This window comes from Rhinoraja longicauda, chromosome 8 (genome assembly GCF_053455715.1).
Source record: "Rhinoraja longicauda isolate Sanriku21f chromosome 8, sRhiLon1.1, whole genome shotgun sequence".
NCBI classification, from domain to species: Eukaryota; Metazoa; Chordata; class Chondrichthyes; order Rajiformes; family Arhynchobatidae; genus Rhinoraja; species Rhinoraja longicauda.
Genome location: NC_135960.1, coordinates 60,917,969 through 60,936,059, shown reverse-complemented (window position 1 = coordinate 60,936,059; position 18,091 = coordinate 60,917,969). Strand labels below are relative to the sequence as shown.

Here is an 18,091-nt window from a genome sequence, read left to right as displayed (position 1 = left end):
CCTGACTACGGGTGCTTGTCTCTACGGAGTTTGTACCTTCTCCCCCTGAAGTGCATGGGTTTTCTCCAAGATCTTTGGTTTCCTTTCACACTCCAAAGACATACAGGTTTGAAAGTTAATTGGCTTGGTATAATTGTAAATTGTCCCTAGTGTGTGTGGGATAGTGTTAGTGTAAGTGCTGGGTGAAAGCAGCGTCCAAAGCAAAAATGAACTACATGAATTCAACAATTTTTAGTTCTTAAGCTGTGGTAAATTAGAGAGTTTTAACTGGTAAATGAATTACAGCTCCAAGGCTAGCTGTATGAACTAATCAGCTGAGATGGCTGAGAGAAAGAAGATAGGTTGTTCTTGATTGAAACCCAGCACTGTGTTCGTTACTTAACAACCAGGCTGACATCTGACGGCCACCTCTTTCATATGGTTGTAATTGCTCTGATCTTTGGATGCTGTTTATCGCTGGTGATCAACTGATGGTAAACAAATCTGAATAAAATATTGGCTGCATTTTACCCTAGAAATTACTGGATGTACCAATATTATTGAATTAATTTTAAAAGGAAAGGTCATGCATGACCAATCTTAGTAAATTAATTAAAGCTCATCACAGATTGGATAAAGTTGAAACAGTGAAAGGAATATTTAAATTTTCAGTAAGGCATTGCTAAGATTAGAACATGCAGAGTTGGAGGATAAGGAGTAGAATGGATAGAAAGCTGCTGCAGAAATCAAACACTAGGTTAAGATTGTCATTTGGATGGGTGGACAATTAATTGGTGGTGTTCCATGAGGATAGTTGCTTGCACTTGTTATTCCTGAATTACATAAATAATGTGGACTTTGGAAATGGAAACAACATGCAGATTTGAAGGTAATAATAAATTGAAGACTAGTTAAAACTAAGAAAGGTGCTGACAAAATAGAAGGTAGTAAACTTTAAGGCAGGTAATTGGTGGATTATCGAGTGTGGAGTAACACACTTTAGTAGAAAGATTACGGAGGTCATAGGGAGCTTGTTCTAGACTAGTGAAGGAGTAAGACCTATAACAAACAATAATAGTATGACAATGCTGTTAAACAAAACATTGGGATTCATTACCAGAGGAACTGACAAGCAGAGAAGATATACTAAACTTGTGTATCTTGGTTATAGTCAACAATGTACTGTTCTGAACTGGATATGGGCATTGGAGACATTGCAAAAATAGACTGTGATTATATAAGCACTGAAATGTTCACTTTTTGAACATTTTTCTAATAGGTATGCCTCTTATCCAGAAATGATAAGGCTTGGGGTGACCAAACGAAGTGCTTTAAGAATGTGGAAGTATTTGGTGAGAAGGGGTGACCAAAATAAGTGCTGGAACCCCCCCCCCATATTCACTATAAAATAAATTCAACAGAAAATTCAGGAGAAACTTATTATCCAAAAAGTGTATAATTCCCTTTCATAAAGAATGGCTGGCTTTAATGCTTTCAAGAGGATGTTATATGGTAGAGCAAACAATTAGAAAAGCAACACAGGAATGGTACCAGGTGAACTAAGTAATGCATTTCCACGCTGTACACTGTAATTTTCACTGAAATGTGGTGTACAAAATTTTAGATAGTGGGCAGAATAATGTCAAGTTAAAATCCTAAACTTGCCAAAATGATCATTCCAAACACTCTTCTAGGAACAATGCATTTGTTCCACACAAAAAAGTTGGTGTTTCATTCTTAAAATATTATAGCTTTTTTTCAATCCTTGTTAATTTCATTGAAACAATCACAATAAAACTTTATTAGCCAAGTATGTTTTGCAACATACGAGGAACTTCATTTGCCATACAGTCATAACAATAAAAAGCAACAGGACACACAAAATACATATTAACATGAACATCTACCACAGTGACTCCTCCACATTCCTCACTGTAATGGAAGGCGAAAAAAAGTTCAATCTCTCCCTTCTTTGTCCTCCAGCGGTCGGGGGCTCGAACCTTCCGTTGACCGGATGATCTTGACTCCCGTAGCCTTCCTTGTCGGGGCGATCAAGCTCCTTCATCGGGGGGGGGGGGATCTCAGCTCCCCCACGCCGGCGATCTACCCCGGGTCGGGACCAGTCAAACCTCGTGCAGCTTTTGGAGCTCCCGACCGGTCTCAACCCGAGACTGCGAGCTCCTGATGTTAAAGTCCGAGGCTGCATTGGAGCGTCGATCCCAGACAAGGGATCGCAGGCTCAGATGATGTCCATGCCCCAGCGGGGACTCAAGGTCAGTCCCAGGCAAGACCTCCAGCTCCACGATGTTAGGCCGCAGAGCGACCAGAGATACGATCCGGAAAACAATCGCATCTCCGGCAAGGTAAGAGATTGAAAAAAGGTTTCCCCCGACCCCCTCTCCCACCCCCCACATAAAACAAACCAGAGAACATTTACACAAACTTTTAAAACTTACCAAAAATAACAAAAAGAGTTTGAAAAGGACAGACAGACTGTAGGCGAGGCAATCATCATGCAGCGCCCCCCTGGTGGGCAGTTCCATTCTCCATTCCATGCCTTGACCTTGGCTATGAAGGAAGATAATATTTCCATTTCAAATGCGATGATAAAATTACTGCTGGGAGTAGAAGAAACTGAAGGTGCTTGGATTCTCTCAAATGTTAAATATTTGACAGTCATGTGGCGCACTTGGAAAAACGGAACTGAGGCCCGTACATATAGTTTCATCCCAGGAATTATCATCTGCCATAATAAACAGACAAATATATTGAGGCACAGTATTTTAATTGCTGCAGTATAACCCAACCATGAAAGATAAGTTACAGTGTGTAAGGAAAATTTACAACAGTACTATCACTTTACCTGACATTTTTCTTCAAGCAGAAAATTCTTAATAAAGGAATAGGATATCACTTTCAACGTTCTATTTATATCCTAAAGCAAATGATACATAGCTTGGTCATAGGTTCAGTTTGATTTCATTTAGAAGATCAGTGGGTTTTGTTGCAGAAACCTTGCGGAGCATCTGATTCTGGGATTAAGCAGTCCTAGCCACTTCATTGATGAGCAGATTTTTTTTTTAAAGATGAATTTTTCCTCTTTTCTCGTGGACATGTTTCTATTTTTGCTCGCTCTGATTAAAACAGGAATTTACATAATTGAATTAGTTAGAATTTGCCTTTACGTGATTTACACTTAATGGGCAAAGTGAACAAACATTCAATGCCAGTTGAGAAACAAAAATAATAAATTTTAATGTTCAGTATGTGTGTATAAAATTGACTTGGTTGTCAGGAGAACTCCTTGTTCTTTGATTTTTGTTTTAACTGACATTGTCTGATATTTCACCTTTCATCCTGTCAGCTGTCACATACAGCACATAATCCACCGACATTTTTGCCACCTCCAACGGGATCCCACCACTCGTCACATCTTCCCATCTCCATCCCTTTCCGCTTTCTGCAGACAATTCCCTCTGCAACACCCATCCCTTCCCACACAAACCACCTCCTCCCCAGGTACTTTCTCCTGCAACCACTGGAGATGCAGCACCTGTCCTTTATACCTCCTCCCTCAAATCCGTCCAAGGACCCCGACAGTCCTTTTGGCTCAGGCAGAGGTTCATTCGTACCCCCTCTAACCTCATCTACCGTATCCACTGCTCTAGCTGTGGAAGGCGATCATTTCGCTGAACACCACCGCTCAGTCCGTCTGGGCGTACGTGCTCTCCCAGTTGCTAAACACTTTAATTCCCCTTCCCATTCCCACACTGACCTTTCTGAACTGGGCCTCCTCCATTGTCAGAGTGAGGCCAAATGCAAATTGGATGACCAGCACCTCATATTTCTCTTGGGCAGCTTACAACCTAGCTGTATGAATATTGATTTCTCTAACAGCAAGCAACACTTGCATTCCCTCTCCGTTCCTCCCCCACACTAGTCTGACTAGTTTCGCTGTTGTTCTGCTTAGTTTCACAGTTTCACTCATTCGTTTAATTCGCTATCACCTTCTCCACTGCCAACAATGGACCATTGTGGGCTCCACCTTTCCTTGATCATGTTGCTAGCTTTGATTTGTCCTTTTGCATATCTTTCATTCATTCGTTCTTTGTACCTCTTCATATTTCTAGTTTCCCTCCCCCCTGACTCAGTGGGAAGAAGGGTCTCAACTCAAACGCCACCTATTCCTTTTCTGCGGAGATGCTGCCTGAGCCGCTGAGTTACTCCAGCATTTTGCGTCTATCTTCGGTGTAAACCAGCATCTGCAGTTCCTCCCCACACACATAGTCTGATAGAATTTGGTTAAACTTTGATCCTTGGAGTAACACAGAATAATAATGCCTCAATAATACAATGGATTGTGGGCCTAGATAATGACTTGAAATTCTGTCTCTGGAGAAGAGAGAGGGTTTCAAAGAGCAAATCTGATACAAGAACCTGGATGTAACTTGTTCTTTGATATCCTTCCACTTTACCAGTTATGAATTGCTTCATAAGTCTTTAGTGACATTTTTATAGTTTTGATGGTAAAATTATTGGTTCATTATAAAATAATGTGTACACATAAGAACTTTGTTCCTTTTTATTTAAATAGACTTTCCTTATAGAAATCAATAATTAATTCAAGAGTATTGATAGAATTTACCTTTCTCTTCTCTGATCAAAACCAGTCCACCTTCAATTAGTTCCAATCTGGGTTTCAAAAAATAAAACAGTATATTAAAAGCTCAGTAATCTTAGTGAAGTTGTATTTAAAAGAACAGTTATTTCACTTTTAATGTATCTCAACAACAAAATTTTATACCTCTCTGATGGTAGGCCAATTAATTTCTGCACGTTGAATTCGTCGATGAACTCTTGGCAAATTTTGCCATCTGGGCTTACGTTAGATATTAAAAGATCGTATAATTCTGGCTGGTTCCTGCACTCCACCAATAGATGTCGATGAGCAGTTCGATTAAAACTTAAGTATCCCAAAGCTGTGGCACAAGACTCACGGACCTAAAACAGCCAGATATTTTGATCCTTTTTAATACTACTGCTCATTAAAGTGAGAAACACAGTGTAAAATGAAATTAAAAAAACAAGATGCTGTAAATGGTCAGCAAGATGCTGGATCTATATACAATTTATACGGATGATGTGGATGAAAACATAGTTGCTAAATTTGCTGAGCATACAATGATTAGTCAGAATAAATTGTGAAGCTTAGGAAGCAAGAAATGAATACAGATGGATTAACTGAATGGACATAGATCTGGCCACTGGAGGAATAATGTGAGAAAAATATTTTTGGCAAAAGAAGCAAAAACAAATCTAAATGAAGAAAGATGGCAGAGCTCTGAGATGTGGGAGAGGGGAGGTGAGGAGAGTTCCAATTGGCAAAAGAACAATGCAGGTACAAGAAGTAATTTGGAAAGCTAATAGAATGTTTTTGTGAAGGGAGTTGAATATAAAACTAGGCAGGTTTTTCTTCAGTTTTATCTTTTAAACACTCAGGATTGAGGATGAGTCAAAGAGTCATACAGTATGGGAATAAACTCTTCAGGCCACCTAGTCCATGCCGACTATCAGGTACCCATTTAAACTAATCCTACATTAATTCCTATTTTTAATTCCCCACAATCTCATCAACTCATCATAACTTGCATTCACTCTAGCTTAGTGGCTTCAGAAGTAACTGAAGAGATCATTGTGGGAATGCAGACTCTTCCATTGTTGAGCTGGACATGCCAGATGGTATGAACTGCTGGGTAGATTGTGGGGAGCTGTGCTCCCTCTGCAATCTACTTAGAGCTTCTGTGTGATCACATTACAGAAACTCAAGACTCTCAGTACCATCCTAATGTTCCTTTTCCACTTTGAGTGATTTTGAGCCAAGAAATTTCCAGGTATCAGAGCGAATGTTGCATTTTTTCAGGAAGGTTTTGAGCACATCCTTGAATCTTTTCCTTCATCTGTCTGGTAATCTCTTTCCTGGGCAGAGTTCAGAATTAGGTGTTTGTTTCTGGTGCCTGATGTTAGACAGGCATATAATGTTTTTGCCCAATTTAGCTGAGTATTTAAAGAGAGTCCTGACCCAAAAGGCCAAGCATCCATGTTCTCCTGCTTGAACTGCTGAGTTACTCCTGCACTTTGTGCCCTTTTTTAGCTGAGTATAATTAGGACCTCAATACCAGAGAGTTTGGTATGGAAAAAGACACTGATATTGATTCATTTATTCTTAAATTGAATTTGGAGGATTTTGTATGATTGCATCTTTCTACTGTCTTAAGGTGCCTGCTGTAGGGAATCCATGTCTCAGAAGCATGTGGGAGATATGGATCAAAGCCATATTTGAGACCTTTATCTTCTAATACTGCTTCGTCAACAGGTAATGATGGCACACGGTGAATGTTGTCTATGATGCCTACTTTTGCTGAGTAGTGGCTCTTGAGATATGGCAAGTGGTCCACATTTTCAAGGTGTTACCACGAATCTTCAATGCCAGAAGGCAGTGTTTATGGATTACTTTAATCTTATGGATGTTGAGTGTAAGGCCCATCGTCTTGTATGCTTCAGTAAATGAGTCAACAATGAATATCAGTTACAAATCCACAGCCTCGTCATCACCGTCTTTGAAGAGGAAGATATGTCACGGAATCTCAGGGGTGCCGAATTCATGACCATCTTCAAGAAAGGAAATATGTCTAGCAGTGGTAAATGCAAATGAGAAAAATACCTTCAGTGCTGTCTCCAAATTCACTACAAGGGATGACCAACCCAATACCAATATTCTGTCACACGCAAATATTTCCAGTACAACGGCCCTTGTTATACTCAGTCAACTACTTTGGGCAAGTTATATTATTCACTTGCCTAGCACCTGATTCTTGAAACAAGCACTTTATTCCAAGTTTTGTCATAGGAAGAGGTTACCAGGTGGAAAGAAAAAAAGTATTCAAGGATGCATTGAAAGCCTTCTTGAAGAAAGGCAACATCCTCAGTGACTCCAGGCAATTATCTGGTGCATGAGGAGCATTTAGGAAAATATTGAAAACTTTGAGGTCACACATAGTGACCGTACAGAGGTCCTGTGTAAGCAGTGGAAGAAGCAAACTACCACCCCACCTGCCCTTTCTGTCACCATCTCCTCCATCTATGGAAGAGTTTGTGGTTCCCACATTGGCCTCATTAGCTACCTGAAAACACACAAAATTGAAGTGGAAATAAGTTATCCTTGATACTGAGGGACTATCTAAGAAGATGATGATAGAGTGGTACGTACGCACATGAGATACCCAGTGATCCTGTTACTGTTGTTGATCTTGTTAATCATTCAAAGTCCAATGTAAAATAATATGAGTGACATCATATTGATGTAAATCAGAAGTGATGAGATCTCTGAACTACCACAGTGTAGATTACGTCTACAAATTGTGTAAAGTAACACTCAGTGCAGATACTGAAAACAATCTCTTCAAACAGGTCTTGCATTCACGACTCATGCATCAGGAGCACATATAAACTCTGCGTAAAGGACAAAGAGTACACAGCCATGAGCCACGCACCCCATCAGTCGCTTCCTACCCCATCGATGGAGGCATCTGCAACTCCTCCATTATTCTAATCAGTCATCTCAGAACCCGCATAAGTCAAGTAGGAGTTGGAGTAGAATTCGGAGAGTTAGAAGTAAAGTATGAAGGAAAATAAAAAATAATCAACATAGATCAGCAGAATGAAAGTGCTCCCCCCACGTTGAGTGTAGGCGTTGCTAATATGTAGCCTAATGTATGCTGCAATTAAATGCAGATATCAATACATTGAAACCTGCATCTTATTTTTCCAACATTTCATCTCCAACTTGGATTAAAAAAACGCATGCTCCCTGGAACAAAATAATTTATTAATAAATTGCTAATGATCTTCACATGCACGTCTGTAACTCCAAATTTAAAACTGAATCTACCACCTCTGTACGTTTTAACACACACATTTTAGTGCTATGACTGGACATACATGAAGTGGGCTCCTTATTCTTTGTCACTTTAATATCTTAATGGAGGCAAAAGCAGATTCATGAAGTCTCAACTGTAATGCATGTTCTTTACCTCGCCCCTCTCAGCATATAAATGTGGACAAAGGTTTCCCACAGCTCCCATTGTAATCATGGCATCAGTAATACCTGCTCGAGTCTGAGTAAGAGAGGATATCAGGTGACCTGCAGGGAGAACAATTATATACCACAATATATTCAGCAATTTATCGTAATATCAGTTTAGTTTATTGTCACGTGTACCGAGGTACAGTGAAAAGCTTTTGTTGCGTGCTAACCAGTCAGTAAAAAGACAATTCATGATTGCAATCGATCCATTTACAGTGTGTAGATACATGATAAGGGATCTATACACTGTAAATGGATCGATTGTAATATGTGGGAAATGAAAAGACAGACACAGACACAAAACATATTTTAGAGATAAACTGTTGGTTGAACTTAAGGGATAATCAATAATTAATCACCACAATTATACAAGGAGCTGGTGAGAATGCCAAATATTGTCTGCCTACCAATAACGATGTCATTGTGACAGTGGGAGAACAACAAACATTCAGCAGTAATGATCAAAACTGAGATTTTGAACAAAGAATTTCTTCATTCAGAGGATGTTTGATATTTTTGATATTCTGTTACTTTGTTCTGTGTCCAGTATGGTGCCCAGCCTTTGGGTAGGGGAGACACATTGGAGTCCTGCACGAACAGATTGCGGGTGTTATCGAGTGGAAGGATGGAAACAACAACTGATTTTCAAATGATCCCACAAAATCAGCCCAAAACAGAGGTCTCAGCTTCATTCTCCTACGTTCTCATGTAAATGAACTCCGACACAAAGACCTGCAGATGCAGGTTTACAAAAAAAGACGCAAAGTGTTGGAGTAACTCAGTGGGTCAGGCAGAAGAAGGAGTCTGAAGAAGTGCCCTGACCCCAAACGTCACCTGTCTATGTTTTCCAGAGACGCTGCATGACTCACTCCAGCACTTTGCGTATTTTAAAAACTGGTTTCTGAGCCTTGCATGACATGGAGCTCTGCTTCTGCCTCCTGCATGCTCAGTTCTTTAGCTAGAAGTTTTCATCCTTCACCTCAACATTTCTTCCTCCACTTTGCTTCCTGCAAGGATTCCATTTCATTCTCCCAATTCCTTTGACCCCATGCCTGCCCTGATGACGAAACTTTCCACTCAAATGCGTCTGAGATGTAATTTTCCTTTACAGTGGCTTCCCTTCAAACAATACTTGACAGAGCCCTCAATCACATCTCATTTACTTCCCGCACCTCTGCTCGCAATCCTTCTCCTATTCATTACAGCAAGATTAGAGTTCCACTGGACCTCACATACGACCCTCCACATTCAATGGATCAACCTTCTCAATCCTTGCCACTCTCAGCCGGATTCTAACACCACTAGATCTTCACCTCCTCTTTTAGCATTCCAAAGGAACCATACCATTTGAGATTCCCTGCACCAATCTTTCATCTCCACTCACCTGCCCATGGCACTTTCCCATATTTCCCAGCGTCTAGGAACTAAAAACATTCTTTCAGATGAAGTAGCTATTTACTTGTTCTTCCAATCTAGTTGATTGCATTTTGTGCATGGGATCTGGTCTTTCCTATATAGTAGAATGCTAAAGCCGATTGGATGATCACTTCGTGGAACATTTCGAACCAGTCCTTAAGTGTGACACAGAGTGTCCATTTGGATGTGACTTTAGTTCTTCATCCCACTTGTACTTTAACACCCTGCATTGTTCCAATGAGGTCCAATGTAAGCTTCAGGAATAGCAATTAATCTTTCCTCTGGGCACATTGGAGCCTTTAGGATCCAATATCAAATTCAGCAGCTTCACGTAACCTTTGTCTGGTCAGTTCTGCTAGAAGTTTAATCATCTTTAGTAACTTAGCATCCTCTCGCCCCAAAGACACTACTGATTTTCTGACCACTTTCAGCATTCATCTTTTGGTTTCAGATATGAGCAGCAGCTCTGACCTGCAAGTGTCACAGCTTAGCATGTTTTTTTTATTTGGTTCCTTCGCTCTCTAGCAACTCTCATTAATCCATTAACCAGGCAGCTCTGTAAACACCAGGTTCACTTAGACAACTTTGGCCTTGCCCTGTTTGAAATATTTCATCCCTTCCCGAGCCTCAGAAGGCAGTGAAGACCAGTTCTCTGAATGCATTCAAGAGAGAGCTCTTAAGGATAGCGGAGTCAGGGAGTATGGGGAGAAGGCAGGAACGGGGTACTGATTGAGAATGATCAGCAATGATCACATTGAATGGTGGTGCTGGCTCGAAGGGCCGAATGGCCTACTCCTGCACCTATTGTCTATTGTCTATTGCCTCTCTGCAACTTAAAATTTTACACTTTTTCTGTTCTGATGCAGGGACTTTGACCTGAAGTGATGACTCTGTTTCTTTTTTTCAAAGATGCTGCCCAGCCTTCCGAATATTTTCAGCATTTATAATATCTGCAGGTTTATAATTTTGAATCACTTTTAACTTCCCAGTTCCCAAGCACACCCACTCATGAATGTTTACATTTCTCCAGTAATCTAGTAGCAAAAAAATGTAGATGCTGCAAATCTAGATCGTGCTGGAAATATTTAGCACGTCGGGCAGTATTTGTGGAGAGGAAAATAGAGTCAATGTTTAAGGTTAACCAACTTTGATCAAAACTGGAAACACTTTTCATGTTTAAATTGCAGGTAAGGAGGGGGAGTGGGGGGTGGGGTGGAGAGAAGCAAGGGAATGTCAGTGATTGGGTGACAAAGAGAAAATGCATAACACATATTCATCAATTGCTGAAAACCTGTTCACAGCCTGCAATCTGTTTGGATCTTCCTGAGATGTAGAACATCTGGCTCTTAGTTATCAGGTTCATTAAGTTATTTTGTAATATTTCCTTACCAGTATTAATTTCTATTTCCCCATCTGGCCATCTCATCACTTTGGAATGTTATTTATGAATTTTGTAAAGGTAGACAGAGAGTATTTGTTTTCTCTGCCATATCTGTAGATACTAGTCACACTGTTGAAAATAATTCATATAACATGTATTTTACCTACGATAATGATTGTTGATGGTTGGTCTGACTTCAGAAGATTAACTAAAGTTACGATGCCTGTGGCTGTTAGTGTGACCTCATCCTCATCTCCAATCACCTTCGCTAGAATTATTATCTGTGTCAATTTGAAAAGAAAGAAATTATGATCAGATCTTTTGGCATGTATTCCATGAATCGTAAGGCTTATTTAGGTGATTGCTTATTTAAGCAAACGTATGTTTTCCTTAGTATAGATTTTGACATTTTGATTTACATATGTACTTCCATCTATATTAGATTGTTAGTAATTTTTTTACCAAGTTTCACAATATCAAGACTTTTCATTATAAATATTTCACTGTTTGAACATGGGGTTGGGTCTTAGATATCTCTAAAGGATTATGCTAGAAAGAGTTTTAAATTGAGAAAATAAAGTTCACTACACATGTACAGGATTGTGTTTCATCTTTCTTCAATTGGAGAGCTTCCTAGTGAAAACAATGCATGTGTTCATTTCCGGTTAGGCCTCCAGAAATTTTATCATTTGTAATAAATGAGACTGTCAAATGAGTTATTAACTTATGCTACTATCTACTACAAACCCATCTACTACAAACCTACTGACAAACATATCTACTACAAACCTACTGACCCACAGCTATCTTGACTACACTTCTTCCTACCCTGTCTCCTGTAAAAAAGTCTATCCCTACTCCCAATTCCTCCGTCTATGCCACATCTGCGCCCAGGATGATGTGTTTCATACTCAGGCATCAGAGATGGCCTCATTCTTTAGGAAACGGGGCTTCCCTTCTTCCATTATAGATGAGGCTCTCACTAGGGCCTCCTCTATATCCCGCAGCTCCGCTCTTGCTCCCCCTCTCCCTATTCGTAACAAGGATAGCGTCCCCCTTGTCCTCACCTTCCACCCCATCAGCCAGAGTATACAACAAATTATCCTCCAATATTTCCGTCACCTCCAACGGGATCCCACTACTGGCCACATCTTCCCATCTCCTCCCCTTTCTGCTTTCCGCAGAGACTTTTCCCTCCGTAACTCCCTGGTCCATTTGTCCCTTCCCACCCAAACCATCGCCTCCCCAGGTAATTTTCCCTGCAACCTCAGGAGATGCAACACCTGTGGAGAGGCCAAAATAAGAAATATGTCCCGCTTGAACGGCAAGTCTCTATTACAATTAAGCTACACTACTCCTATCTACTTTCATGCACATTAGGTTTCATCAATTAAACTGGGCAGGTCAATGGGACGAGTTTGGACTCGGGTAACAGGGCACACTTCGGCCAAGTTACAGGGGCCAGACCCGGCCCTGGGTCCTAAGAGATCACAAGGCCATGACCTAATGTGGGAAAATGGGATTAGTGTAGGTATTTACAACATACAGCAGGGACATGGCTTCTGTGCTATATGCCTCAGTAACTCTCATTTAGGTGGTTCATTCTGGATAAAAATCTTTAGATTGGAGGGATGTTTGGGGTATGTTCATCTGGTTGGCTTTGGAATTCATTCGCCTGAAAGAATACCTGAAATGCAGCATTGGCCTGATCCACCTCCTTTCTGGACTGCAGGAAATTCTGGTACACCGACATTTGAATGCCTCCAGCTTCACGTATCAGCTGCTGCTGCTTTGGATTATTGAAAGCAAAGAGGGCTAAAGCACCGCCTGCTCTTAAAATGCCTTCCTGAAACTTAACAGATAAACAATAATGCAATTAATTTAATTGATTATACAAATATATGTTTATGAAAATGCATAATAAAGAATGTTATCTGCTCTTCATGAAGGTAGTATTCATCTAAAATCTATTTAATTTATTGCAAAAGGTATACCTTATTCTTTTTTAGGTGAAGATGTTTTTAATTATACATAATTCCCTTTGGAATATGCATGTCACCACACTGTTCATTCTGAGTTATGGCTGATGAACTAGTAGAGAAATGCTCACCAGTTTCTTACAAATATTCACTGGTTGCTTTATCATAAAGATACAACAAAATTGATTAAAACATAACATATTTCACTATACGACTGAGTACCTTTTATACTTCCTCTTTTACATAGTGATTTGAATGTTGTCCCTTTTACTGGATTAGGGTCATTGAGATTACTCATCGACTAAATGGCAATTTTTCATTTCTGACTCAAGACAGTAAATATATTATTCACGCATTGTGAAAATCTTAGGTAAGTTTGTATTCTGTTTTTGTGTTACTTACGCATATTGACAGAAGGAAATAACCTCCAAAAAAATGTTTTTATTTTCTCTTTCTTCTCCATCCAAGAGGTCTGAAACTAAACAATGCATCCCCACTAGCAACTTGACTAAGATCAAGCATCAAAATACAATCTAGGGAGCTAACCTGGGACGTATCCAATCTCTATGGTTCCGTTCCAATGGCTTTTTATCACCACCAGTTATTGTTTTTAATTTGCAGCAAACTTTAACACAATGCAAGGAAGAATCGTTGTTATAGGGATTTTCAACATTAAAATATAATATAAATAAAATATTTATTGAATAAGATAAATCATTCAAAATTACAAAGCATTGTGGAATCCCCATTTCATTCTTCCGTAAGAGTGCTCTGCAAGATTACAGAATTCTACAAAATTGATTTACACTAAACTGCTCCTTACTTTATCACCATGTGTAAGATGTTTCAATACCATTTTATAGGTCAAGGATTGTTTCTCCTTTAACAACTTCTGTAGTTTATTATTTCCCAACACAATGCAAGCCAAGTTATAGATCACTTCCACCTGTGTTCGAAAATAAAATGGTCTGTTATTGACAGTTATCGTAATTGTGCTTTAGTTTTTTATTAGTGCACATAATTTAACCATGAGGAGTACAATTATGGAAAGCTTCCCTGGAATATATTTTAATTAAATTACTGCCTAAAAATTAAAGAGATTTGACCCATTTGCTATAAGAATTCCAGGAAAGTAGAGGTTTGAAAAGAACAAAAATCTGCGAATATTACATACTATCTGTAAACCATAGATTTATTTGATATTCACCAAAGATCTATGTAAATGATTTATTACATTTGGAAGGTGAAAATAGCTATTCAGTACAGAGGCTTTGACTTGCATACAAAATTGCAACCTCCTGCTCTCTTGTCTAATCAGTGTGATGCTTACATTTCCCTCTGCTCCAACACAGTAAAGTTTTACCTATATCTCAAAAAGTTACTAAACAGAGCCAAATGCTCTATCACACAAAATGGGTCAGAAGTCTGCATCAAATATCACATGGCCAAATCTTATACATGGGAATTTAAATATAACTTGTTGAAATAAAGAAAATCTCATTACCTCTTCAGTTGTACTGTATAAAACCTGTGACAATTCAATATATGCAGCTATAACAATCTTTAGATAGTCGTTTGAAGCAAATAATTATTTGAAGAAAATAAATCCTTTACATATGATTATAGCTCATAAAGTCCCCTTACAAACACCTCCTTTTGCTACTGACTGCTAAAAACACAGAAATGGTCATTCATCCCAAATTGATTATGACAAGGTTCATAACTCACATAGATATCTAATATATTTCAACATATCTATGTGAGCAATGAACCTGGTCATAATCAATTTGGGATGAATGACCATTTCCGTGTTTTAGTTTCTACATATAAAAGCCAACAGTTTACCTTAAATTTTCTGAAGGATTAATTCTTTGATCTTCAAAATAGGTACAGCAAATTTATAGCTTAGTTTGATTCAGGATAAACTGGTTGAGTTGCAGGTGCAGATTTGAGCCCTATATCTGAGGAAGGATGTACTGGCGTTGAAGTGGGTCCAGAGGAGGTTTTCGAGAATGATCCCAGGGTTGATTGGCTTAACGTATGAAGAGCATTTGAATGCTCTGATGCTGTACTTGGTGAAATTGAGAAGGATGTGGGGAGATCTCATTGAAACCTACTGAACAATGAAAGGGCTAGATGGAGTGGATGTGGAGAGGAAGTTTCCAGTAGCAGGAGTGTCTAGAAATAGAGGCCACAGCCTCAGAATAACAGAACATGCACACCTTTAGAAGGGAGATGAGGAGAAATTTCATTAGCCAGTGTGTGGTGAATCTGTGGAATTAATTGCTATGGATGGTGGTAGAGGCCAAGCCATTAGGCATTCTTAAAGCTGAGATTGATAAGTTCTTGATTAGTGTGGGTGTGAAAGGTTACAGGGACAAGGCAGGAGAATTGAGTTGAGAGGCAAAAATAGATCAGTCATGATCGAATGGCAGAGTAGACTCAATGGGTTGAATGGCCTAATTCTGTTCCTATGTCTGATGGTAACACAGACAAAGTGTTTGTCTGATAAGCTAAATGAATTTCAGCCAATGCAGAGGCCCAGGTTTATATCCACAAAGGGTAAGGGTATTTGTGAGGGAGTGCATAGATCTGCAGTAGTACGTGAAAGTGTTTTTTCTAGAAATAAGGAACTGCAGATGCTGGTTTACAAAGAAAAGTCACAAAATGCTTGAGTAACTCAGCAGGTCAGGCAGCATTCCTGGAGAATGTGAACTGTGACGTTTCAGGTCGAGACCCTTCTTCGGATTCTGAGGAAACTTCTTCAAAATGACGCATACCTTGAGGATGTTTCGCAGTGGAACAGTCACAATGCAGAAACAATGAACTGCAGATGCTGGTTTACCAAGGAAAGACACAAAATTCTGTGAAAATCAGTAGGTCAGGCTGCATCCTTGGAGAACATGGATAGGTGACGTTTTGGATCGGGACCCTTCTTCAGTCTGAAGAAGGGTCCTGACCTGAAACATCACTGATTAATGTTCTGCAGAGATGCAGCCTGACCTATTGAGTTATTCCAGCACCTTTTGTAAATGTTTTTTTGGTACTTTCTATTTCTGACTCCTCAAAAAAAACAACCATTTTCCAAGCACTTGGTTTGTTTTGAGTGTTTTTCTTTTAAAGATTGCCAGATGGCTGTTCAAGACGGAAAATATATCAATCAGAGCTATAGCATCACAACTTTCAAATCAAGCAAACTTAATTTAGGATTCTGGGCATGAAATGAACATAGGCCTCACTTTAATATTGAAATAAAATGCAACACTCATTTCAAATAGCTCCAAGACCCCCTAAATAAAATGTGTTGAGCAGTTAATCAATGAGCCTCTGCAGATCTGGCATTAGTCTCTCCACTGCTAAATTAAATATCAATGTGCTTTATGCCAGTTAAATAGACAGGTTTGGACTCTTTGTCATGTTTATGTTAAATTAACAATCGAGGAACTTTATTTCTAATTGATCACTTCTGATACTATTATTCTTACTCTTCATTCAACCAACTGGTTACTGTTTAATCTTGATACATTAAAAAGCAATTAAATTGCTCAAAACAGTGCCTAACATTGTGATGGTTGGCATGTTTGCAATAATCTAAGCTCCACAGGCGTAAATTGGCAATAAGCGACCTTTTTCCTTTTATGTGTTTCTCCAATTACCGCAAATAAATGCAGTCTTGGGACAGTAATAATCCCTCGATTGTTACCTGCACTTGTTGAGAACGTGAAATAGCACGCAAGTGAAGAAGTACATCCATGCCACCCTCTTCTGTAATTTTATTTTGACTAAAGGGATTATTTTTATGTGCAACACCTACAAAACAAAACATCTGTTATAATTGTTTAAGTACATGATCTAGAGAAATAATTGTATATATCCATAACTGTGATTTTTTTTCTCCGGAATGTGAAGAAAGATTCAGAGATGAACCAGGTGAGAATATGGTGGAATTTGGCAGTTCTTTCACAAGGTTTCTCTCTGGCTCTTCCTGAATCTTCTCAACCCCAATTTAAGAGTAAAGCTAGCAATAAGTATCCATTACAGAGTCTCATAATCATCTCAACTATACTTCCTCCTACTTTGCCTTGTGTAAGAACTCCATTCCAATCTTCCAGTTCCTCTATCTCTATTTTATTTACTCCTACAATTGGATTTTCCACTGGCTTGATATGTCCACCATCTTCCTAAACTGTGATCGTCCTTCTATCACTACAAAGCCCTGAACGCATTTCATCTGCTTCCCACATCTCTGTTCTCATTCTGTCTTCTACTGGACAGAGCAAGATTGAATTACCCTGCTCCTCAATGTCATCCCATCAGCTTTAGCTTTCAATTGATTATCCTTAGCAATTCCTGCCAATTCAACAAGACACTACTACCAAATACACATTGCCCTCTCTTCCCCTTTCAGCATTTTGACAGTACTATTCCCTTTCTGACTTTCTGTCCACACTGACCACTCTCTGTCTCATGCCACTTTTCCATGAAACCAGAGGAGATACAACACCAGATCTTTCATCTTAACCCTTCCTACAATCCAGTGAGCAGTGATTCACACGCTCGTTTTCCAATTTAGTGCAGTACATCCAGAGCTCACAATATGACCTCCTTTACATTGGAGGAAACAAATTCAGATTGGGTGTCTGCTTTGGGGAGCACCCATGTACAGTCTGTAGAGGCGACCCTAACCTTCCTGTTGCCTGCCACTCTAATACTCCATCCCAATCCCACTTTCACCTGTGACAGTTAGGCCCAGCATGAACTTCCATCTGGTATATTGCAGACTTCTAGATTTAATGTTGAATTCTACAACTTCAGATACCTTGCTTTCTCAGTCTGTATCAGAACTGGACATTTCCATTAAAAGTTATTCATCTTTTGAGTCAACTGAGATTGACTCAGTTTTTCTCTCTCTATTAGCAGAGCCTGACCTGAGGGACATGGATCACATCCCTTCCTGTTGCTACATTTCACACTGGCCTGTCTGTGTTATTACTCCCTCACTGCTGCCATTGAACCATCCACTCATCCCAAAGGAAACCCTAACTTCATCCTAATCACTATTCCCTCTGTCCTTTCTATCCCCCTCCCACGTTTTCTGCATCTTGAAACAAAATTGTATTTTGTCTTTCCCAGTTTTGAAAAGAATCCCCAACTCCAAAAGTTAATTCTGTTTCCCTATCCACAGATACTGCC

The 18,091-nt window shown here is 39.4% G+C and overlaps 1 protein-coding gene across 1 annotated transcript in view; it reads right to left on the bottom strand.

Moving 5' to 3' along the window:
• Nucleotides 1–3,036: 3,036 nt before the first annotated feature.
• The window catches only part of ankar (ankyrin and armadillo repeat containing), a 69,921-nt gene continuing 54,866 nt past the window's right edge, over nucleotides 3,037–18,091 (bottom strand). Inside the window, exons 17-24 of the mRNA XM_078404624.1 lie at nucleotides 16,602–16,708; nucleotides 13,722–13,844; nucleotides 12,607–12,771; nucleotides 11,083–11,200; nucleotides 8,070–8,179; nucleotides 4,784–4,980; nucleotides 4,625–4,671; nucleotides 3,037–3,113 (exon numbers count right to left, since the gene is read on the bottom strand). Coding sequence (XP_078260750.1) covers nucleotides 3,037–3,113; nucleotides 4,625–4,671; nucleotides 4,784–4,980; nucleotides 8,070–8,179; nucleotides 11,083–11,200; nucleotides 12,607–12,771; nucleotides 13,722–13,844; nucleotides 16,602–16,708 — 944 coding nt within the window. The remainder of the gene's footprint in view (nucleotides 3,114–4,624; nucleotides 4,672–4,783; nucleotides 4,981–8,069; nucleotides 8,180–11,082; nucleotides 11,201–12,606; nucleotides 12,772–13,721; nucleotides 13,845–16,601; nucleotides 16,709–18,091) is intronic.